General features: G+C 31.9%; 1 protein-coding gene across 2 annotated transcripts; it reads left to right on the top strand.

The window, feature by feature from the left end:
- Window positions 1-4,801: 4,801 nt before the first annotated feature.
- Window positions 4,802-11,722, top strand: LOC115697204 (30-kDa cleavage and polyadenylation specificity factor 30). 2 transcript variants are annotated; one of them, XM_030624119.2, is made up of 7 exons: window positions 4,802-5,606; window positions 5,963-6,346; window positions 8,230-8,392; window positions 8,550-8,660; window positions 8,988-9,056; window positions 9,878-9,964; window positions 10,494-11,722. In XM_030624119.2, exons 1-7 carry the CDS (start codon window positions 5,215-5,217, stop codon window positions 11,406-11,408), a joined length of 2,121 nt encoding a protein of 706 aa, XP_030479979.1. In that variant the 5' UTR covers window positions 4,802-5,214; the 3' UTR covers window positions 11,409-11,722. The 2 variants fall into 2 exon arrangements, with proteins under 2 accessions (XP_030479979.1, XP_060974979.1); XM_061118996.1 differs by having other exon boundaries at window positions 4,985-5,542.
- The last annotated feature ends 14,062 nt before the right edge of the window (window positions 11,723-25,784 follow it).

Below are 25,784 nucleotides of genomic sequence, written 5' to 3'. Positions count from 1 at the left end.
ACATGCATCGAACCAGCCATTAAGTTTTAAAAATAGCAAAATGTTACCTCAGTGGCATCATCAAACCATATATCAGACCCACTGAAAACCTTTGAATTATGTATATGCAATATATAAAAACAGTTCCAGTCTGACGTATGGACCGATGTATACGACCATCTATGACGATCAGACCCTATCGGCCCATACATTGGACAAGTATCAGGCCTTTTGGAAAATATTAAAAACAAGGATCTATAATCACTATCGGACCCTATCAGTCCATGCATCAGACCAATATCAGGCTAGTGAAAACTTCTTAATAATTTATTCTTTTGGTTGTGCTTTTTGTCTAATACTTCTTAAAAAAATTAATCAAGATAAATTGCTAAGAACATAATGAAACCAATAAAAAAATAAAGTTACATTGTCATCCCAATAAATTCATATATATATATGTATATATATATATATATTAGAAAAAGAAGTTCATGCTAAATTTTGGTATAATAAATCTACACACTACCGCTCTCTAAATTATTTCATATTGTCATCATATACATTATCAAACAGAAGTTGTAGCATGATATGCTTGACATACTCTATTACATACATCCTGCAATCAATGCTGTATGAGACAATAAAAATAATTAAATAAAATATTGAAAATTAAATCAAGTTACTATATAAAAATTTACATGTAATTAAGTTACCTTAATTTTGTCTGTCGTACAATGTTGCGATCGATGACTTTTGAGGTAAAATTTCTAACCTGACTCTCTGATGCTATCAAGTAAGGCACGACGATCATTTCACGATTCTCAAATAGGCTAGATTGGATCAACAACGTTGGCAATAACTTTTCCCACACTTCCATGTATATCTTCAATTCATCATCGGAAATCGATCCAAGACTCGAGTCAAATACACTCAACAGCCAACGATCGAAGTTTACCTCCACAGTTATCCAATGCTTTGGGCCATCGAAGAAGAGGGCCATATATATTCTCTCTTTATTCTTCCAACTCTCCAAGTATTGGACATCATCCCCTCAAATCAAATTCAATATATTGTCATCCCACTCAAAGTTAGAGTGGTCATTACCCGCAACTTCCCACCAAGTAATAACTCATGATGAGAAAATGTTAGGCATTACCACACACGTATTTGGGTACACCTTCAAAAAACGTGTTGTTGCCTCCTCATCAAGTGAAATGCCGCATCTAAATGCTAAAACATGAAAACAAAATCTGTCGGAGATTAAATAAAAAAAGATAGAAAAAGTCTTAAAAACCAAAAGCATTAGAAGTCATAAAAACTTACATCGTCTCCAAGCAATAGCCCCGGAGTATGCAGTTGGAGGAACCAAGTCGCATCGTGTCTACCAGTTTAGCACTCACTCGGATACTTGTTCCCAATTTGACTGAGAACCCAACTTTGGATAGACGAAAGCAACTTCCGATCAACGACCCTAAGTGGGTCCGCATTCACATTTTTCTTTGATGCCTTGGATTTCTTCTTCATTTTAGTGCACTCATCAAACCACCTACGTTGTTTTCTCTTTCTCCTATTCTCCACTGGTTCTAGAGTTGTTTCCAATATTTGTATCTCAAAATCTTGAGTATATCTAATGCTGGTAATCTTCATATGGTCAGGTTCACACAATACATCATCAGGATCATCTAGTCTATAATCATTCAGATAAATGATTTCATTTTCAAGAGATTGGAGCTCTTGTTGTGGCTCTACCTCTGAATTTGGTCTTCTCTGATCTTCTATCAGTCCCATTAGGGTCTTCAGGTAACCCATAATCTTTGTTTGCCCTTTTAAAAGAGTAGTCTGGCCTTGTCTCAAAGCAATCTGCTCCCTCTCTATAGTCTCCAACCTTGCCAAAATGGCAAAGTATACTGGTTCCCGAGCCTTTGAGGTGTTGGGAATAGATGCTGATGGGGCAATATGAGGATCCTCTGGTGGTGGAGATGGTGCAGGTGGTGTACTGTCTCTAAAGATTAGGGCTGCATCCGTCTCCTCTTCCAATGTTGAGGTAAGCTTCTGGGCCTGGTTGCGCAAAGCATCCTGAGTTTGTTGCCCATCGTCACCCAACAATAGTTCCTCCAAGTCAACAAATAAAGGCCCCTCACCGCCGATGATGGTCCTTACGAGCTCTTCTTCATTTACTGGAGACATAACAAAGAGTACACTGTCAACTGAAAATAAAAACAAATATATTATTAGATGGAAATTAAAATGAAATAAATATGACTAAACACAAAGCATAAAAAACTTATATTTTAAGCAAACAATCTTATAACTTCGTTCTTACCGATAATGGTATTCTCCTTATTTTCCCAGTTGACAATTTTTGGAAAGCGATGCAACATCCTAACTGCATATGCATTACTTAGCTCTAAGATGGCCTCATACGCCCAATATTGCAAACACTGCAGTATATCTGTATGATGAGTATTTCGCCTCCTTCTGAGAAACTCCATTCTCAATCTTCTTATGCATCTAATTCTTCACCTCTATAAAGTTTTTCTTACAAGTTTCCATCAACTTGTAGAAGGAAATTTTTCCCCATGGATACTCGTAGAAGAATTCAAGGTTGTCAACTATTCTTATCACAAAAAGAGAAACGATTGTCTTCTCCTCCTTACCAGCGAGTACGTCCATAACAAACAAGGCCATCCCCAACTTGTAGACATCATCCACTTTTGTGCAACTCTCAAAAACTTTGTGTAGTTGGCCAAAGCTAATGGATGGATCACCGTTGAAATACTCCACAATCAACCAGTTTGAACTTCCTTTCCCTTCAATTACTTATGCAGTAGGCTCGGGTAACAAGTTCAACCCCGTCACTAATGCAAACTCGACCCAACTAAATATGCATCTCTTCTTCGCGAAATAAAAGTGTACCTCATCTAGCTTCTCGGATTTGATCTTACGCATGAATAACTGATTGATCAATACCCCTAAAAAGTTTAGTGGCTTTCTCTCGAAGAATTTTTTGAAAGGGGATTCCTTCACCATAACCCATGATTGAAATTCCTCAAATTTTTCCTTAATCCTCGGATAGTAATAACTTCCGCTACGCCGAGTAACACGACTTGTGTAATGCTCTAAGACTAGAATTATAAGGCGTGGTGGTCTTGAATTATGAAAAAAAAATACAAGAACATACAAGTTAGAAATTCTGCAGCAAAATATTGGCTCAATATTGGGCCCATATTAGACCAGTATCAGACACACAAATATAAAAATAAATAAGAAATGCAATAACTATCGATCCCACTATCGAGCCACAATCGCCCTTTATCGGACCTACATGCATATTTTGAAAAATAAAAAATGCTTCAACACTATAAAACAACAATCGTCCTCTATCGAACCCACTATCGGACATATAAAAATTTAATACAAAAGTATAAATGTTAGACACATTATCGGGCCCCCATCATCTTTTATCAAACATAAAAATTCTATTAAAAAGCTAAAATATGCAATAACAATCGGACCCATCATCGGGCTAACCATCATCTTAAGTCGGACCGAGATACATTTTATAAAAAAAATATAAATACATAAATAATCGAACTCACTGTTAACCCTTACATCGTCCTCTATCGGAACCTAGGCATATGTGGTTTAGCATCGGCCCTATGTCAGACCTACATCGTCCTTTATCGGACCTTTATCTTTAAACTCTATTATTTTCTCAAAAACACTTGCATCAGATCTATATCGGGTCTATATTAGACATGCATCGGGCCTAAGCTAAAACTCAAATTTCTCGCAGTAACACAGATAGGACCCAAAACAAACCCTAAATCTAATCACCTCACACATATCACAGATCAGGCATTACAAAACAAAAACATATCCTAAATTAATGAACAATTAAATCCTAAAACAAACATATGTATAAATTTTAAATAAGAGTTTCAAAACTTACGTTAGACATCTCTATGTGTGATTGTAGTCGGGGTTTTCATAGTGACAGTGGTCCTGGCCGCGAGATTGAGTTGAGATAGTGGTCCTGGCCGCAGTTTTGGGTTGGGACAGTGGTTGTGGCCGGAGATTTGAGTTGGGATGCTGGTTCGAGCGAAGAGAGCGAGAGAGAATGGAGGGAGAGAGGGACGAGTGAGTTGAGTTTGTGAGAGGGATAATTTTGAATTTGAAAGAAATTGTGTCTATTCTAACAATTATGATACACTTATTTTAGTGTATTAATTTTGGCCAATATAGTAAATATCATTTTGGTCTATTTTTTAGTTTTGAGTTTATGTTTCAAATTTACTTATGAAGGTATAAAAGGATGTAATAATAACAAATGTGACTACAACTTAAATATTTTTAACTAAATAATTATAAGTGGATTTTATCTGGATAAACTTTAAAGAATTTTAATAGTTATGTTTTTTCAAAATAGATATATGATCTCCTTTAGCGTAAGAGTTATTTAAATTTATACTATTATATTATCATGTTAAAAGTTAGGTAAGGGTTTCCCTTTGGTTTTGACTCTATAAAAATTGTACTCTAAAAAATTTTGAGTTTTAAATTTAAAAGTACTTATTGGTTTAACTATCTCATTTGCAGGTTCCTTTTCAGTTTTCCAGGCAGAAGCAGTTGCTTTACTAGTAGGTTTGCGTTGGGCTCAAGATGTGGGACTTCCCGTGGAGAGGGTTTTTTCTAATTCACTTTCTTTGGTCTCAGCTTTGGAGGACCAGACTGTGTATTTAAATGAACTGGGGGTTATCTTTCCTGATATTAAAGTCCTATTGTCTAGTTTTCCTGGGGCATCTCTTTCTCATGTTAGCCGCAACTTTAATGTTGAGGCTCATAGATTGGCTAAGCATGCCCTTAGGATAAACAATAAACTTTCTTGGATGGAAAAAATCCCCCTCTTTCTGTGTAACTTTTTGTTACCGTTGTTATCTTAACCTATGGGTTACCCCCAACAAAAAAAAATCAAATTTTGGATTTTTGTTAAAAACCCAAAAACCTGTCTTCTGATCTCACACTCTCTCTCTCTCCAAAACCCGGCAGCCAATGCCATAGCTAATTTTAGCCATTGTTGTTTTTTGAAACTCTTTTCTCTCATACAGATTCTCAATTCTCAATTCTCAATTCTCAATTCTCAATCTCAAATTTATGTCTTCCTCTAAAACCCTAATTTCTTAGTGTTTTTCCTTTTAATAATCATTTTTTTACTAAGTACACTAAGGTATAACAATGGAGGACTCGGAGGGGGTTCTCAGCTTTGACTTCGAGGGAGGTCTCGACGCCGGAGGGCTACCCAACCCTATTGGCGGGGCCGGACCAATTGTTCAGTCAGATTCGGCTTCCGTCACCGCCGTCTCCATAAACCCGGTCGGACAAGGTCATGTGGTTTCGGCGGATCACTCTGGTCCTGGCGCCAATCATAATAAGCGTGGGAGCTTTCGACAGACGGTATGCCGGCATTGGCTTCGGAGTCTTTGTATGAAGGGAGAAGCTTGTGGGTTCCTTCATCAGTACGACAAGGCCCGGATGCCCGTTTGCCGTTTCTTCCGGATGTACGGTGAGTGCCGCGAGCAGGATTGTGTTTACAAACACACTAACGAAGATATCAAGGAGTGTAACATGTATGTATGCCATTGCTGCCATTCTTTAAAGCTCTTTTAGTGCCCTAAAAGCCATGATAGACTGTTTGGAAATAGGAAGGAATGTTGGGTTTTTAGAGTTTTGATATTGTTGTTGTGGTTATGATGTCAATTATTGGTATGCCGTTGTGTTTATTATAAGGTGGTTTGAGATTATATCTATTTGGGGGTTAGAATTTATGTTGTATGTGTATGATTTAAGTATCTAACATGATCACGAATATTGAAATTGATGCATAAAGAAGTAAGATTGAAACTTACCACTAAATTGTATGACTAAAAGTTTATTAATTGGAATATCAAAATTTGAAAGGAGTTTTCCGACTTGGACATTGCAGGTACAAATTAGGTTTTTGCCCAAATGGTCCAGATTGCCGTTATAGACATGCAAAGCTTCCTGGACCTCCACCCCCTGTGGAAGAAATCCTTCAAAAGATTCAGCACTTGAGTTCTTATGGCTACAATAACAAGTTCTTTCAGCACCGAAATACTGGTTTTTCCCAACAAACAGAAAAATCACAAAGTGCACAAGGCCCCAATATAATCAATCAGGGCTTGGTTGGAAAACCTACAATAGAGTCTTCTAATGTCCAGCAGCAACCACAGCAGCAGGTTCAATCGTCCATCCAACCAACTGGTCAGAACCCGTTACAAAATGTTCCCAATGGCCTGCCTAATCAGACAAACAAAAATGCGTCACCTCTGCCTCCAGGAATATCTAGGTGTGTTCAGAGTCCCAAGGTCTTTTATAGGTTATGTAAATAAATTTATTGTATTTTTACACAGACATTATTACAAAGGGTCCATTATAATCAATAATTTTCCAGATGAGTTTTATACACATTGTTGAGCTGTACTTAGCTTTCTTTGAACTTACAGTAACTACATCCATATAATTTTTTATGCTGTTGTACACCACTTGTATTTAACATTTTATGTATGTATCTCTGCTTTTGACTCATGTTTAGCCCATTTTCTCATTAAAATGTTTATTTTCTGTTGGTATTAAAAAATGTGAAGTCTGAGTTTGGTTTCTCCTTATTTTTTGATAGCTTTTTTATGCATAGGGATTTATTGATGATTCACATTGTCTGCTGCTGCTTGTCTTTTTATTCAAGCCCCTTTTAGAAGAGAAATGAGAAAGGTGTTAGCAACCCTTTTTCATGGGTTTTCCTGCTGCAGTATAACACTAGAGAATAACAGTTTTACTACTACTACTCCACCTCCATCATTTGATAAATTCACTCAATTTTCACTTAAAAGACATCTTTCCTTTTTTCTTGTGTTCTTGAAATTCACTGCATTTAGTCCTTTTTCTATTATGCTCGCTTGCATATAGGGGCCTCACAATTTCATATCTCTTGAACTTTTCATCTTAGTGATTTATGTTCGATTATATATTAACGGTGAAAGGAAACATGTAGACCTCTGTATTTTCTAACACTAATGGTTGAAGGATGTTCATGTATCTCCTGTTGTGATTTTCTTTTTCTAAATTAGAAAGTTACCTGTGCTTGATTTTGATCTGTTGATACTTGATGATTAGTAAATTTCATATGAATTCTTTATCTCAGGGCTCAGAAAGCCTAACTTGATGATGCTCTGGTTTTACTGAATGATATTGTCTTAGTTATTGTTGTTTTCGGTTAGCTGGATTGCAAAAAAATAAAAATAAAAAAGAGATTTAGTGAGTGGAGATTCTTAACTTGATTCCTAAAATGCTACAAATATTATAGACTGATCTTATGCAGAGATGAGACTGTATTGTAGATTAAAAGGCTGGAGTGTGCTTAATTTCACATCTTTATTTAATGTAATTAGCATTCAGGATAGAACCCATTGGCAGCTGGCCTTGTGGGAAACTGTGTTAGAGGAAATTCTGTGATGAGCTGGTTTGCTGATTGAATATTGAGGAGTTTAGTGTTGAATAAAATTTTGATTTGGCTGTTTTGGTTGAAAGGATTCATGTAAACTGCTTATATTTGTATGGATGGCCGAATTAATTTTGCTGTATGGTCTAAAGAGTTTCATTTCTCTGTAGTTTGTTGTCAAAACTGGGTGTAGTGGATTTTATACCTAGAACTTAGAAGATCAAATTATTTACTGATAAAGTATTTTGTATGCTATAATGAGAGAAAAATTGATCACTATTACTCTCTTTTCCTTTTGGAGCTCTAGGATGACAATTCAAACCAACATTGCATAGTTGTTAAGTGCTTGCATAGTTGCATGTGCTTCCACCTATGAGAGCACTGAGCAGGCACTTCATTGAGTTTTTATTGAAGTTCAGTGACTTCATTTAGACTCCCATCGTGTAATAGTACACTTTTAGCGAAACTTGGACTAGCCCTGGATAATCAATATTCCTCAATACCAGTCCTATGTTGTCAAAAAGCATAGTTTTTTTTTATTTTTTTATGTGAAGTGTTGTCTCTGTTTTGTGTGTAGGTGAACTTGCCAACTTCTTATTTTCCATTCATCTTTTAATCTTTTTCTAGTTAGAGTGGGTTTTTATTAATTTTTTTGTGAGTGTGTACATTAAGAAATGGGTGTTTGTCTTGTTAAAACACAATCAACTTATTTATTTGGAAACATGTAAATTTAGGTATTTTATTGTTAAAAGTTGCAACCGTGAAAATCTGGAATTATCCGTGCAACAAGGAGTATGGGCAACTCAGAGAAGCAATGAAGCTAAACTTAATGAAGCTTTTGACTCTGCTGAAAATGTTATCTTGATTTTCTCAGTCAACAGGACTCGGCATTTCCAGGTACTTGCAATTTAATATTACATAATAACCAAATTGTGCTCTAGATTATTGTGGTTCTTAATGTAAGTTTCATATGGCTTGCTAGGATCTTTTAATAATTTCCCAAATTCTTACTATTTTTAGCATAGATGATATCAACTGGCTATGTTTTTGTTAGGGCTGCGCAAAGATGATGTCTAGAATTGGTGGGTCTGTTAGTGGGGGAAATTGGAAGTATGCACATGGAACTGCGCATTACGGACGGAATTTTGCTGTGAAATGGTTGAAGGTATTATTCATTCATATTATGTTGTCATCATGTAATTTATGCGCATTATAGAAGGTTTTTTCGTTTTTTTGCTATTCTAAATTAGTTGATTAGATATGGTGTTAGAATTCACGATCCTTTGAAACTCTTGAGTAGGTTCTTGGAGTTATTAATTAATTGTTGTAGTTCTTGTTCCCTTTTGGCTGTGGATCTCAAAAGTAATGAGCTCTAATAACTTAATTAGATGGATGAATTTTATTGTCATTATTATTATGTATTTGGTTTCTTCGGCTTTTTTTATTAATATTTATTTAGTTGCTCGGCCTAATCGCAATTTTTTATCTGCAGTTATGTGAACTATCCTTCCACAAGACTCGACATTTAAGGAATCCATACAATGAGAACTTACCGGTTAAGGTATTATACTAACAACTAAATTTTTGTTTTGGGAAATTTTTTCTCTATTCCTAAGTTTGATGTTAATGTCATGAATTGTTGCATGATATTTAAGATGTGAGATGAAATTAGTTGAAATGCTTTTTAGAAAGTTGAGAGTACAGAGTACATTGCTTGGAAGATGCTGCTTATGCTTGCTTGACTTAATGCAAGGGGGGAGGGACATGGTCCTTGCAAACTCGCAAAAATATAAGCATATGTGTCATTACATTGGGGTAGGATCTAGTGGGAACGTATAGTATATATAAGAGATATGTTCTGAGATTAGTGAAATTTAATTCACAGCATCATGGAGAGGAATTCCTGTGGAACTTGTGACTCTTGACATTTTCTGCCATTCAATAATATCTCAGCTTCTCCTCTTCTTCCACAACTAATTTCAATACTCCTGTTACTGCTCTCCAGCTATTATTCTATAGTTCTGTTACTGCTCTATTGGGTTTACTGAGCTACTAGGTTCGAGTCTTATCAACTTTTTTGAAGTTAAATTCTAGTATATTTTTCTACCATTGACTCTTTCACCATATTTTATAGGCACATCTGCAATGGTAAAGAAATTAAACTGTCTGTTTTACAAATGTTGCATGATGGGTACAAAGATGCCTGAACAAACCCGGCAAAAGCAATAGTACTTTAAAAATTCAGATGACTTGGAAATTATAGTTCATATGTAACCCAAATATACAAACATATATGCCTATGCTGCATTTTTGTCATTATTCTGGTTCATTGTTACACACGCACAAATACATTATCTCATTCTTATGTTTCCATAATTGCAGATTAGTAGAGATTGCCAAGAGTTAGAGCCCTCCATTGGTGAGCAGTTAGCTTCGCTGCTTTATCTTGAACCAGATAGTGAACTTATGGTATGTTTACTTTCTGAACAATGGGTTATAAATATTATATATAAGAAGTTTGGAATGAATTTTTTTCGCCATTAAGTCAAACTTGTAAGTTACATTAACTTGATCATACGATGTCAGCATAATGATGCAACTTTGCTGATCATTATGCGTTTGGTTGTATCATCATCGATAGTAAAAGGGAATGAATAATAGGTCAAACCCTACTTCAATAGCTAGTTGTGTCTAGTGTTGTAATCTTCTGAGAACCTTGAAGTAGTTAAAACCGAAGACATAGCATTGATGACATGTTGGTTTCTAATAGAAATTCAATTATGTACAAATTTTTATTTTCTTGAGGCAAGGAATACCGATTTTGATTGCTGTAGATTTGGGCTGTGCTGTGGTTTTACGACCTGAATGAGACTCTTTTCAGAGTGAATATATATGTAGTATTTTTATTTGTGTTTTTGATGTGTATTCTTTTAACACGTGTTGCTTTTGATGTATGAATTTGAGATACGAAATGTTAATTGTTTCTTTGTTGTTACAGGCAATTTCAGTTGCGGCAGAATCAAAACGAGAAGAGGAAAAAGCTAAGGGAGTTAATCCAGACAATGGAGGGGAGAATCCGGATATTGTTCCATTTGAGGATAATGAAGAAGAGGAAGAAGAGGAAAGTGATGATGAAGAAGAGAGCTTTGTGCAGGCTCCTGGGGCAGTTAATCAAGGTAGAGGAAGAGGCAGAGGAGTCATGTGGCCTCCTCACATGCCGCTAGCTCGTGGCGCTAGACCTATGCCTGGCATGCAAGGTTTTCCCCCAGTTATGATGGGTGCTGACGGGTCACCATATGGACCTGTTACACCTGATGGATTTCCCATGCCAGATATGTTTGGAGGCCCTCGTGCTTTTAATCCATACGGTCCAAGGTTTTCTGGTGATTTTATGGGACCAGGATCCAACATGATGTTCCGGGGTCGGCCAACACAACCTGGGGGTGTGTTTCCTGGTGGTGGCTTTGGGATGATGATGGGTCCTGGGCGTGGCCCATTTATGGGAGGTATGGGAGTTCAAGGTGGAAATCCAGGCCGAGCTGTTCGTCCAGGTGGCATGCCCCCACAGCAGATGTTTCCACCACCCCCGCCACAGTCTTCACAAAACCGTGGTCCAAGAAGAGATCTGAGGGGACCAGCCAATGATCGAAATGACAGATATATTGTTGCGGGGTCTGACCAAGTCAGGGGGGGTCAAGAGATGTCTGGTCCAGCTAGCGGACAAGATGATGAGGCTCACTACCAACAAGGGGGTGGTAAGGCTCACCAAGAAGAACAGTTTGTTGCTGGAAACAGCTTAAGAAATGATGATAGTGAAAGTGAAGATGAAGCTCCAAGACGATCGAGACACGGAGAGGGAAAGAAGAAGCGACGAGGCTCCGAAGGAGACACTAACACTGGATCAGATCTCTAAAGTAACTAAGGAATAATCTTCATAGGCTTTTGTGCTTTTTATTAGGAACATGATATGGGATTTTCATTCTCTTTTGTATGAATTCATTTTGGTTTGGGGGTTTTATAAGGAAATTTTAGATGTTGAAACCATTTTTCTTGTGTTTTCCCCCTTCTTTTTGACCCTTATTAGTACCCTTTATTTAAATGTTTAGATGCTATACATTTTTGTAACTGTATACGCCCAAATATAAGTGATGGATGTGGTTCACAAGAACACTCGAGATTGTTATATTAGTTTCAGCTATTTGTAAAGAAAGGTTTCTTATCTCATCATATTTTTACTAACTAGTGTTGTGTATGCAATATGGTATTTACATTTTTCTAATTTTGTGCTTGATTATAATAATAATTCAATTTGAAAAAGAATAAAGTTAAATTCCTGGTGCCTAGGCCCAAAACCACTATTATTAAAGAGAGAATCACTTGAGGCTAGCTTAAGTGGCCATAAGTGGGTGTGTGAGTGTTGGAGGTCCTGGATTCGAGTCTCGGTAAAACATGTTTTAATATATAAATGCTTAAATAAAAAAAAATATTATTAAAGAGAGTATTTTAGAAATGTCCAAAAAACCCCAAAAATTTACATTTTTATGGGAAAAAAAAAAGCATTTTTTATTTTATGTTTTTGCAGATTTTTTTTTCTTGTAAAAATATAGTATAACATTGCAACAACATAAAAATAACACAAAACTGTAAAAATATAAATTAAAAAAGCTCGTAAAAATATAAATTAAAAAAGCTCGTAAAAATATTTAAAAATTTTTACTTTTAGGTGTATTATGTAAATTTCTCATTATTAAAATAGTGATTTAATGTTGCCAAAAAAAAAAAAAACAAAAACTTCAGGGACTAATTCGCTAAAACTAAAATTTAAAGACTAACTTGTTAAAACTAATTTATTAAGAGACCAATTTACGAAAAAAAAAATAGAACCAACTTGCGAGAACCTATAAGAGCATCTCCAATGATAACTCTTTTAATGTTGTCTAAAATCTTCACATTATCTAAAAATATAATAATTTATTTCATCTCTCTTACACATAATTTTTGCAACATTTTCTTTAAAACTACTTCAATGTTAAGGATTTTTTTAAATTTGTTATTACGGTCTCACACATTATTATTTAATACATTATTTATTTTGATTTTGATACTAAGTTTTAGCATCAATTTCACTCTTTAGTTTGGCTCCTAAAATGGTTAATTTTTCTTAAGTATGTGCCACATCAACAATTAAAATCTCCAAAAATTTCCTCTAATGTTACCTTATTTAAATCAATCATGTGTACTTTTTAACTTCCACAATTTGATTGGTTCCCATTTATATAACTTTTAATAATAATTATTATTTAAGTTTCCAAAATGATAACGTGTACAATTCCAAAACTTATTATCAACCAAGGTTGGGCAAACTTGGGTCTAATGATTATGTCAAGTTGTGGTTACGATCCGGACATAAGCTTAACTCGCTAACCTGCCAAGGCTAGATTACCCTGGCCCAGAAAAAGCCACTCAGCCCAGAAGCGAAGAGTTTATCAAGACCAATCTGGATACCTTCAAGAGGTAATCCGAAAACATGTAATCGAAAGTCACTCAGATATATTCCAAATATCAAACAACACAGAACCTTCCACACATGGGGCCCCATAGTGTCAGAGTTTGTCTCCTACATTAGACTGGCAGAATACATGCGCTACCAAAAAGAAGGCCACATTTTTGTCTAACACCATATTCTCTGATATTCTCGGTATGGATACGGCTTTGCACAATACCTGACATCCTCAAATGGTGTCTGCTTGTATGCACAATCCTCATCTCGTGAATTGGGTCTCACTCAATCTTCCCAAAGTCAATAAACATTGTATTTTACCCCATCAGAAGGCCTAGTTGATTCCTAAAAACCCTAGTCAGGCCTGAGTACGTCTGCAGTTCTTTCCTATAAATAGAACATGATCCCTTCATGCAAAGAGTGACAAATTAAATTTTCGAGAGGAATTGAGAATTAGGGTTCTTCAACTATAGTATAAATACTTGTATGAAATATTTCGAAACTTTTCTAGCTTAATACTATTAATTCGTGGGCTGGAGTTCATTCACTCAAACCACGTAAAAATCATGATCTCTTCTTCTCTAATTGACTTTTTTTTAAAACTTATTTATTTTATAATTAGTTTTCAAAAATTAAAATGCAATACTAACAAATTTATATAACATAATTTTAATATTATTATATATGGGTGACTATTCAATGGTTACATTTTTATTGTAACCATATGGTTACATTTTTCTTTAACCTGTAATAGCATGTTACTAATAGGTAGACTTTCCTTTTTTAGATTTAATTAATTATAATTATCTATTTTATTAAAATAATTAATTAAATAGACATTCCTTTTTTAGAATTATTTAATTATAATTAACTATTTTCTTAAAATAATTAATTAAATATTTAACAAGACCTCTTTTAGCAATTAATATTAATATTTAAATCCTTACTTGAATTATTTTAATAATTAAGCCATTTAATTATAATATTTACAATAAAATTTCTTTTTTTTACAAAAATTAAACTTCTTTTGACACAAATTAAAATTCTCTTCTTATACTAAATTTTCAAATAATTAATTATTTTTAAATGATATTTAATTATTTTGTTACAATTATATGAACTAAGTATGAGGCCTCAAGCTAATCAATCGATAACAAGTGCAGCCATTTTTTTTCTAAAAAATCCTTCAACTTATTTTTTTTTAAATATTTAAATAAAAAAATTAAATAATTAAGTGTAATTATTTAAAATTAAGATTACAAGTATAATAAAATTTAAATTATGAAATTATATGTGTATAATTTTAAATTATAAAAAGTTTTGCTATAAAATTTTAAATAATTTAAGTATAAAAAAATAAATTGCTAAAAGATCCTTATATAGTAATAAATTGTAAAAAATTAATTATGTTATAAATATTAATAATTATGTGGATGTCCAAATCTTTTATTTATTACCATGAATTGTAATCAACATTCTTCTTTTCCTTAGTTTCCCTTTTTCTTAGTTTCTTAATATCTCACTCTTGTATTTGTATAAATAGGGGTTCACCCCATTGAAATAAACAACTCAGAAATTCTCATTCACTTTCTCTTTCTCTTTCTCTCTTCATATTCTTCTTCTTTCTTCTCATCTACTTTATATTATTTTATATTATTTTATAACACGTTATCAGCACGAGTCTCTGCCCAAGCTTCAAGCATGAGTCTCTGCCTAAGACCCAATGTAAGTATTTTGTTAAAATTCTTGAATTGTTTCAAAGTCACGATACACTAAATATATATTTATATATATACTTATCTGACTGAAACAATTTCAAGAATCCTTTGGTTTTCTTTTTTCTTTTTATCTATATATATATCTATATATTTTATATATATGTATATGTTTTTATATATTTATTATTGATTCATATATATATACATATTATGTTCTTATCATTTATAATATTTACAATATATGTGTGCCTATGATATGATAGAGAAAATCTATATAAATTATACATATATCCAGAAGATTATGTATCATCGATAAAATATTGCATATATCCTAAAGATTATGCATCATCGATAAAATATTGCATATATCCTGAAGATTATGCATCATCGATAAAAAAAATTACATATATCCTGAAGATTATGCATCCTCGATAAAAAAAAAATTGCATATATCCTGAAGATTATGCATCCTCGATAAAATATTGCATATATCCTGATGATTATGCGTTCTCAATAAAATCTTGCATATATCCTGAAGATTATGCAAACGTAATATTCATTATATAGTTGATGGATATATAATGAAAGAGATGAATACATATTTATATGTATGTTCTTGTATTCTTTGAGGACAATGAAAAGTAATCTAATATCGATATAGATTTTGACAAACATTTCCAGAAGTAAATGTTTTATATTTGTCAAAAAAAAAAAATGATTGTATTTATGTGAATACAACTAAAGAATCATTAAAAATGATTATTATTGATGCAATTTTATAGTGGGTTTTGAATACCTAAAAAGAATATTAAGAAAATTGCATTGAAACATCAAAGTATAAGAATAACAGTGAGCATGACTAATGTTATTTAAATACATGAGACATGTATTTTTTTGATCATCATTCCCTGCAGAGAATGATACGAATTGAAGTCAACTACTTTTAAAGATTGTTTGTATTAGTCATGTTATTATACACTGTTATTGCTTGCAATGTTGAAAATTATTGCATGTGACATATATTAAAGATCAAATTTTGCATACATCTTGGAGATTATGCAAAAATTGTATTCATATATTCTTCGAAATATTGTTAAAGAAATTGCTGAGTAATTTCTTTTTATATATGAACAAGTAATAAATTTTTAAGAAATTTATAATAATGTTCTACTTGTTCAACGTCATTCCTCGAAGTGAATGTAATGATTTTAAATAATCAATGGCATTGTTTGCTACTCAAATATTTCCAGAAAAAAGTGGAAACAACCAAAAGATGAGATACCACACACAATCAAAGTGCATGAAATCTATATATCATGTGTGGAATTAAATAATAGTGGTCGCGTACTTGTAGTACGGACACACTTATAATCAAGATAAAAGTATACTTGATTATTTAATAGAATGTGAATTGTACAAACTTATTGTACATTTAGAATATTTAAATATCATTACCTAACGAGAATGAATAGGCATGAAATTCTATTTCAAAGAATATAGATTTCACATATATTGGTAATGCCAGAAGCAAATTAATATATACATATTTTATTATTTCTTGAAATCAATAGTTTCAAACTATTGTTGGTACATGATATGTAAATATATAGTTACCATATAATTCAGTTTGCATATTCCCAAAAGTGGATATATAATTTACTAATATTTGTTAGTGATCCAATATAATCAAAGTGATAAAGAATCACAAAATGATTAGTTGAAAAGCTTCCTGAAGAAGTCTTACATACAATTGCTACTTTGAGTAGTAAAATGTCTTTGTATGTACCTAGATGTGTAACTTTTATCTAGTTATGAAAGTGATAATAAATAACTTATTATATGTACTTGTTGTACATTTAAATATATAATATATCAAGTCATGATAATTAGACTGATGAATAGTCTATTAATAAATTAGACGACTTGTTAAAAAGATATCAGGAAAAATGAATGATATGTTATGGTTATATCTATTTGACCATTACAATAACATGATGAAGTTGTCATGTATCTTTTAAATTATACACATCATTGAATTGATGATAGTGATTCCTGAAGAGTGTATATGTTTTGGAGAATAATATAATTATATTATTCGTGTATATAAAAATGAAACTTGTAATGATTATGTTGTAATGAATTTACATAAAATCTATATATCATGTGTGGAATTGAATAATAGTAGTCGCGTACCTGTAGTACGGACACACTTATAATCAAGATAAAAGTATACTTGATTATTTAATAGAATGTGAATTGTACAAACTTATTGTACATTTAGAATATTTAAATATCATTACCTAAAGAGAATGCATAGGCATGAAATTCTATTTCAAAGAATATAAATTTCACATATATTGGTAATGCCAGAAGCAAATTAATATATACATATTTTATTATTTCTTAAAATCAATAGTTTCAAACTATTGTTGGTACAGAATATGTATATATAGTTACTATTTAATTTAGTTTGCATATTCCCAAAAGTGGATATATAATTTACTAATATTCGTTAGTGATTTAATATAATCAAAGTGATAAAGAATCACAAAATGATTATTTGAAAAGCTTCCTGAAGAAGTCTTACATACAATTGTTACTTGGAGTAGTAAAATATATTTGTATGTACCTGATGTATAACTTTTATCTAGTTATGAAAGTAATAAGAAATAGCTTATTGTATGTACTGGTTGTACATTTAAATATATAATATATCAAGTCATGATAATTAGACTGATGAATAGTCTATTAATAAATTAGACGACTTGTTAAAAAGATACCAGGAAAAATGAATGATATATTATGGTTATATCTATTTAACCATTACAATAACATGATGAAGTTGTCATGTATCTTTAAATTATACACATCATTGAATTGATGATAGTGATTCCTGAAGAAATATAAAGTTTGATAAACATAATAGTGACTCCTGAAGAGTGTATATGTTTTGGAGAATAATATAATTATATTATTCGTGTATATAAAAATGAAACTTGTAATGATTATGTTGTAATGAATTTACATTACCTTTTGAAAGTTTCATTGAAATACAAATTATAGTGAACTTGAAGTTCATGAATTGAATTATTTTGACATGATCAATCATATGCAATAAATTGTCAAAGAATTTGACTAAATTTTGTTGAAGAACCAGAAGATTCTTCTCATTGTTATTTATAAGGCTCAAAAGAAGAATGTGCATATATTTGCACATAGAAAATATTTAAATTATATTTACTTAACAATCTTGAGCCATTGTTAGATTTTTATTGCATAGTTTCTTATCGATGTGATAAGATTATATAATCATGCATTTACAAAATGTGTAAATTTATGTATTTCTAATTATACACGTATGACTCATTCTTAGAAATGAATTAAGTTCATAAGGATTGAACTTGAAACTGAAGTTTATTGAACCTGAAGTTCAATGTCATATAGTATATATGAGTTTAAACAAATATTGATTCATTGTGATATACTGAAATCCCTACAGGTATATTAATATTATTAGATATCACAATTTTTAAAAATTCTCTCGATCGGGGGAGAGAAGCGGTTAAGGATCGATGATAATTTTTGAAAAATGATCCTTGCACAAAGTATATAAGAACAATATAGTTCAAAATGATATATACCAACTGCAAATCAATATTATTCAAAGTTGAGATAGAATGAGTTGAAAATCAATGAAAATGCCTGAAGCGTAAATGAACAATGTAGAAATTATTAATAAATGTTCATTTGATTTGCCCTGAAGTTGTTAAATCTAGAGGTACTCATGGAGATACCTTAATGTTATAAAGTATTAAAATGATAACCGTGATGAAAACGGTACTCGAAAAGACTCCCAAGAGAAGTTAGACATAACACATTTGATCATAATTGAATCCCTGAAGTGATTCTATATAGGTACCTATAAATGATAAACATATTTAAAAAATATGTAATTTAAAGAGATCTCTATAAGTTATGTCAATATGGGAGGAAATTATCATTGAAATTTTTGTCGACAATAAATATTGAATGTTTGCATATGCAATAAACTAACATGAGATAGCAAGGATCATGGTATTAGATTTGTCGAGAATCATCGACATACATTTTGATTTTTGGCCAAAATATTATGACGCAATCCAGACAAATTTACTCACATAAAGTGAAGTAAGACCTGTAGGGTGTGCAAATAAATATTTCTAATGAGAAATTTGCATATATGTATTTGTACATAATGAATTGTTGTACAAAGTTTGCATAGACATGAGATTGATTGAAGTAAGGCTTAAATATTGAGAAAATATAATCATGATTTGATTATAGCCTGAAATATATTTTATGAGGATTTGTAAGCGTCACATAAATGTTGCAACAAAAGGTTATTTATTTGGAGCTCCTAATATAGTGAGAATTTGAAATAAGCCTTATCTAAAAATTCTAGAAGAATTTAATACATGTCTTAAGTGATATAAATTCAAAGTCGCGCGCACTATATGACAAAGATCTTTGTATGAAATAAAGACATGTAAGTAAATTATTATTTGAAAAATACCTATGGTTGTCTATGCAATATAAATACGTAAATTATACGTTGTGATAGACTCTTGAAGAGTTTTTGATTAATTGAAGAACAAACTTTTATTTCTTTTGTATTTCGAGAAATATTAATGTATAAAGTTTGTTCATTAGTATTGAAGTCCTGAAGTACTTCATATGTATCAAGAATTATAGATATATGATCATTTGATATGGAAATTAAGATCATAAAACAAGATGGAATAAATATATGGTCTTTGAGTACCATCATTGTTACAAATGAAAATTTATAGTACCATTAATGTGTTATGTTCATATCTACTTGAAATTTTAAATTTTCGTATGAACAAAGTTGTGTACACACATGAATGATACAATTAGTTGGATAAAGACTAATGTTCCACGAACCCCTCATCTATAATTTAGAAGTCCATACATACTCTGGAAGAGTTATAGAAAATATATGATCAAAGATTATATATGGTGATATTTTAAAAGTGATAACAATAATCTTATGAGATATATTATCACCAAAAGAATTATGGATCATATGTGCATGAGGGGGAGACATATTCATGTTGCACTCTTTTTCCCTTAGCTCAGGTTTTGTCCCACTGGGTTTTCCTGGCAAGGTTTTTAACGAGGCAACTTGCAAATAGTTATGAATATGAAATATATATTGTACTATTTTTTCCCTTAGCTCAGATTTTGTCCCACTGGGTTTTTCAGGCAAGGTTTTTAACAAGGCAACTATAAATCATGTTAACATACTTGCATTTTATGAAGCAAGTAGAGAATGTGTGTGAGTGAGATCATTGGCATAGCATATTCGGGAAACATATGGATTGCACTCAATAAAGAAGTATCAACCCAAGCAATTCTCTATGGATAATACTGCTTGCATCGTTCAACTAAAAGGAGGTACATTGAAGGAGATAGAGTTAGAACACATTTCACGAAATTCTTCTTTATACGCTTCAAGAAAATGCATATTGGTGTTCAACATATTCAATCAAGTGTCAATCTTACAAACTTATTCACAAAGTTATTACCAACATCAACATTTGAGAAGACGGCAGACAAGATCGAAATTCGTCGATTAGAAGATCTCCACAAATGCCTAATTGAGGGGGAGTTAGTTTACACTATACTCTTTTTCCTTTGATCAAGTTTTCAGCAAGATTTTTAATAAGGCAGTTATTATGGACATCCAAGGGGGAGTGTTATAAATATTAATAATTATGTGGATGTCCAAATCTTTTATTTATTACCATGAATTGTAATCAACATTCTTCTTTTCCTTAGTTTCCCTTTTTCTTAGTTTCTTAATATCTCACTCTTGTATTTGTATAAATAGGGGTTCACCCCATTGAAATAAACAACTCAGAAATTCTCATTCACTTTCTCTTTCTCTTTCTCTCTTCATCTTCTTCTTCTTTCTTCTCATCTACTTTATATTATTTTATATTATTTTATAACAAATTAATAATTATAATTAATTTAATTTTAAAATATAATTAATCTTAATTAAAGTTTTATAAGGAAATAAATGATAAAGTTACTTTCAGGTTACAAGTTATTTATTATTTATTTTTATTTAATTTCCAAATTAATCACAACCATTTAATAGTAATCCAATGGCTTAAAAAAATGTAATCATGATGGTTACAATAAAAATGTAACCATCGAAACATCTTCCATACATATTTATATATATATACATATTATTAAGTCAAAGTTAAATAGAATGCTAGTTTTACAAACCCGAATAACAATATTATTATTGTTACAAGAAAAAAAAAATATAATAAAATTTTTCAATTACCTTCAACTTTTTTAATACTTTTGCTTTCTCTTGATGATATCTAAAAGAGGTGGGTTTTTGGATCAAGTAAAATAACCTTGTATCATCTTGGAAAATTTACATTTAGAGCCTTACAATATATTTTATTTATATAAATAATGTGATTTTTAAAATTATCAAAATTACCGTTCTTTTCATACCGTTTTTTAGTTTTATTTTTTTTGCTCACATGTTACGTTTTTGAAATCTACATGCCCAGTACTTTATTTTTTTTTTTAATGTACATTATCTCAATATATATATATATATATATCAATTACTGTGTCTCACACACTCACTTTTTTATTTTTCAAATAAATATTTAATTTTATAAGATTTTATCTTATTAAAATAAAAAATTTATTTATTTTTATTTATTTTAAGTTTATTTTTTAAGAATTAACATTTACTTGCTAGATATCTTTCCCTCTCTTAAATCATTTTCTCTTTCCTATTTCTCTCTCACATCTTTAACTTTAACAAGAATTTTTAGCTACATCGTTACTCGTTTAAGCTTAAAAAAATAGTATTGTGATTTACTCTTCAATGTGAACATTTAAAAATATGGAAAGCATATATTTTTCTGCTATTTTGAGAATCAAAGAAACCATTAGGTTACTCATAATACTAATCAAATACTAATTAGTTACCTTTCTTTATTTTTTTTTTACTCTTAATTAACATTTATTTTACAATTTAGTTAATTAAATTATGTTATATTATGATAATTAATTAATTTTTACAATAAATTAAGATTATCAAAAATGTATCTTTAATAATATTAAGATATTGTAATATAACTTTAAAATAACGGTGCTTAATTTAGATATCTAAAACATTTACTAGTAAACTATGTAATTTATTTTATTTATTGTAATAAAGTAACGTAAAAGTATTTTAAACAACATAATATAATTTAAAAATAAACATGTAGTTTTAAAAGTAACTAATTAGTATCTTATCGATATCATAACTAACTATATGACAAGCCATTAATTTCAAAAATAATCTTGAAAGTTAATCGAATGTATTTTAAATAACAAGATACTATAATATAACCTAAAACAACTAATTCATTATTAAGATGTATACAAATAAGTTTTGGAGGAAACCAAAAATGTATCTCAAATATATACTGATTAGTACCATTTTAAAACTTTTATTAACTTTATTGTACCTTATTAGTTTATTAAATATAAGGTGCGTTTGGTAAACTTTTTTAATCAATTTTTTATTTTTAAAATTAGAAAAGTAAAAATATTTTCTAAAATCATGCTCAATAAAAATATTTTCACTTTTCAATTTTTTAGTTGAGAATCAAAATTTTAAGAAATTTGAAAAAAAAAAATAGCTTTCTAAATTTTTTTAAACAACTTTTTTTCTTAATGAATATTTTCGACTCTGACTCTAACCTAGACCTTGAAACCCGGACCTGGACCCTGGCCTCGACTGTCGACCCGACCCGGTCCCCGATCACGGTTTCAGACCCGAACCCAACTTAAATAAAATCAACAAATGAAAATAAAAATAAAATTTACACAGAACACACTTTTATTTTTTATTTTTAAAATTAAAAACTAAAAGTTGTTATAGAACACATTTTGTTTTTTAAAATCAAAATTTTAAAAACAAAAATTTTAATTTTATTTTTTTGATTAAAAAATTTAAAAACAAAAGTGTTACTAAACGTTACCATAACTTGTTGTAACTTATAAGTTTATTAATTTATTTACAAATTCTATTAGTTTATTTGTTATGTGAGTTTTTTTTTAGTTTATTGTAACATAAATATTTTTTTTGAACAATATTGTAACATAAATATTGTTACAAAAGAGAAATAAAAAAAGTAACGTAAAAGTATTTAAAGCAACAAAATAATGTAATATAATCTAAAAATAAACACGTAGGTTCAAAGTAAGAAAAATTTATATAGAATAATTGGTATATAAAAATGGTAGCTTATTATATTATATGACAATTTATTAGTTTTAAAAATAAACTATAAGGTTGCCCAAGTATATTTTAAATGATATATCATAATATAACTTCAAAATAACTATTTGATTATTAAGATGTTTACAAATAAGTTTTGGAGGTAACCAAATTGTATCTCAAAGTATATGATATAAAATTATTTTTTTATGTAAAAGTAACTAATTAGTTTTTTATCGACATTATAAGTAACCAAAATATTCTTTTTGAAGATGCAGAAAAATTAAATAAAAAATAGAATTCAGAATGAAAAAGTTCATTATATTATAGATGCACGTTAGTTGATTGATGTTATTTATAGTATATTAAAAAAGATATCATGAAAAGATGAAACAATAATAACAACAATTTTTTTTACTCAAAAGTAACTAATTGGTTTCTTATGCAGTATAAGTAACTAAAAAGTTACTTTTGAAATGCATGAATTATTTTTAGAAAAACCAGAACAAAAGAGAGCAAGTTTTGGATCAATTTTTTTAAAAGTATCGATTGAGTTGTTCCTATGTCCAACAATGATTCCGTCTCCAATTTTTAGGTATTTTTGGTAGTTTGAGGAACAGTTTCGGTATTGAACTCATGATCGATCTTGTGGCGACCATAATCGAAGCTTTTTTTGTTCGTTAATGGAGTTTTTGTTGGTGAGAATGGTTTCAAATTGTGACTTTGATCTTATATATGATCGCAGTAAGACGATTTTGTAGATCTTGTCGGTAGTCTGAAAAATGATTTTGGTTATAAAGGATTGATTGATGTTGTGTTATTTGTGAACAAAGCTTTTTTGTTCGTTAATGGAGTTTTTTTTTTTTTTTTTTGTAAGAATGATTCAAGTTGAGATTTTGATATTCTTTTTTTGTTATAAATTTAAAGATTTTGTTCTCAGTATTATGGTTAATGTTGCCCCTGAATTCGCCCAAAATACGTGGACTAGTCGAATTAGGACACGTGGATTAGATAACCTGTAAACATTTTATAAGTCTTTGTGTGCCACAAGGAAGCGCAGTTAGCGTGGGTCCCGGAGGAGGCACCCGGAGTACAAGGTACTCCGGGAAGCTCGCATGACATGAAGCCTCTCCGGGATGTGTCAGATCTCTCTCGAGCAATCAAGTCGCATTTAATGTCGCATGGGAGGAAGCGTGTTGGGACTGTAACACGCAATAAAGTCTGACGGCACAACCCCCAAACAACAGCGCTACAGTAATGATCATTTAAGTCTAGCGACTGCTACTCTGCGAAGAGTCACGTCAATCACAAGGCAAAAAGGACATTCTTCATAAAAACCCTACGGCACCTAGGGATTTGACCATGCATCACCCATGGTATGTTCATTGGAAATGCCCAACTTTATGGATACTTACAGATACATGTGTAAGAACAATTCTAGGGATTACCCCACCAAAACACTATAAATACCCCCTCAAAGCTCATTTAATGGGGTAGAGAATCTTGGTTTGCAAAAGAGCAAGAAGAGAAAATACTCACCAAGAACATTCTCTGTATTTATGAGAAAGACATTCTCTCAAGTGTGGAATCTGTATTAAATACATCCATTAATAACAAAGACTCGTGGACTAAGGCTCATTAACGCCCCAACCACGTAAAAATCTTCATCTCACTTTCTTACAGCTCTTTATTATAATCATATTTTAATAGTTGCCGAAAATCTCGGTCAACATTTTGGTGCTTTCATTGAGAGCTGAGGAAAGCTACTACATAACAAGCATTTGACTTCACAACAATGGTGGAGACAAGAAGTACACGTCACCCTCGCCCTCTGGAAGATGCTCAAGATCCAAATGAGGAAGATGTAGCCTCAAGAGCAGCAGAGGAGTCCGAGGAAGAAGAAGAAGAAATAGTTCCCGACGAGAACTACGAGGAAAACCTCGACGAGTATGCCTACGATGGAGGAAGTTACTCAGAGTTGGTGCTCCTTAGACAAAAAGCTATCGATCATGAAGCTGAGATCGAAGCTCAGAAAGCGCAAAATCAAAAAATGCAGGAAGTGATGCTAGCCATGCAGAAAGCCATGGAGGCCTGCCGGTATTCACGTGCATCCCAAGGCAATGGCCGCCGGGCTCGACGGGAAACCGGCGACGTCCTCGCCTAATTCCCAACAAAGAAAGACCTAGGGAACCTAGCCCTATAAGGCACCCCGCCGAGGAAAATCAAACAAAAAACCCTACTTCTACCCCCGGGCGAAAGAAAAAGGTGCAGATCCGCGAAGGGTCCGCTCGCATTTCCCTAAAGGGAAAGGTCCGCAGAGGGGCAAGCCCCAAAGAGGGAGTCTTGGCCCTCAGGATCGAGGGACCGAAAAGCGTTTCGTGCACCAGAACTGTGGGGTAGAGGAAGAAGAGGACAGAGATGTCCTCCCATAGATCTGAGAAATCAAATCAATGGGAATCAAGGCGACCTCCGGATCACCTTGACCAAAAAAGATACGAGCCCGTGGTCTCTTCGGCATCGTAAACGAAGGGATTATGGCGGAACTTGCCATACTTCGAAAAGATATTGCTCGAGTCTCTCGGAGGCAGAAGGGAGACGACTCCGACTCGGACAGTGAGGATCGGGAGCCATGTGCCAAGCATATCCTGGAGGCGGAGCTCCCTAAAAACTTCAAGATGCCCGAAATGGCAGCATATACTGGGAACTCCGACCCCAGTGATCACTTGTCACGGTTCAACCGTGTCATGACAGTCATGCGGG

Source organism: Cannabis sativa, chromosome 7 (assembly GCF_029168945.1).
Source record: "Cannabis sativa cultivar Pink pepper isolate KNU-18-1 chromosome 7, ASM2916894v1, whole genome shotgun sequence".
Lineage (NCBI taxonomy): Eukaryota > Viridiplantae > Streptophyta > Magnoliopsida > Rosales > Cannabaceae > Cannabis > Cannabis sativa.
The sequence above is the reverse complement of the archived record's forward strand: the minus strand, read 5'-3'. Positions and strand labels throughout refer to the sequence as shown.

Bases quoted from the DNA above. Each gene is read 5' to 3' on its own strand.
- LOC115697204 (XM_030624119.2), top strand. From the start codon at position 5,215: ATGGAGGACTCGGAGGGGGTTCTCAGCTTTGACTTCGAGGGAGGTCTC. The intron at 5,607-5,962 runs GTATGTATGCCA...TGGACATTGCAG, and splicing joins GATATCAAGGAGTGTAACAT to GTACAAATTAGGTTTTTGCC. The intron at 8,661-8,987 runs GTATTATTCATT...TTTTATCTGCAG, and splicing joins TTGCTGTGAAATGGTTGAAG to TTATGTGAACTATCCTTCCA.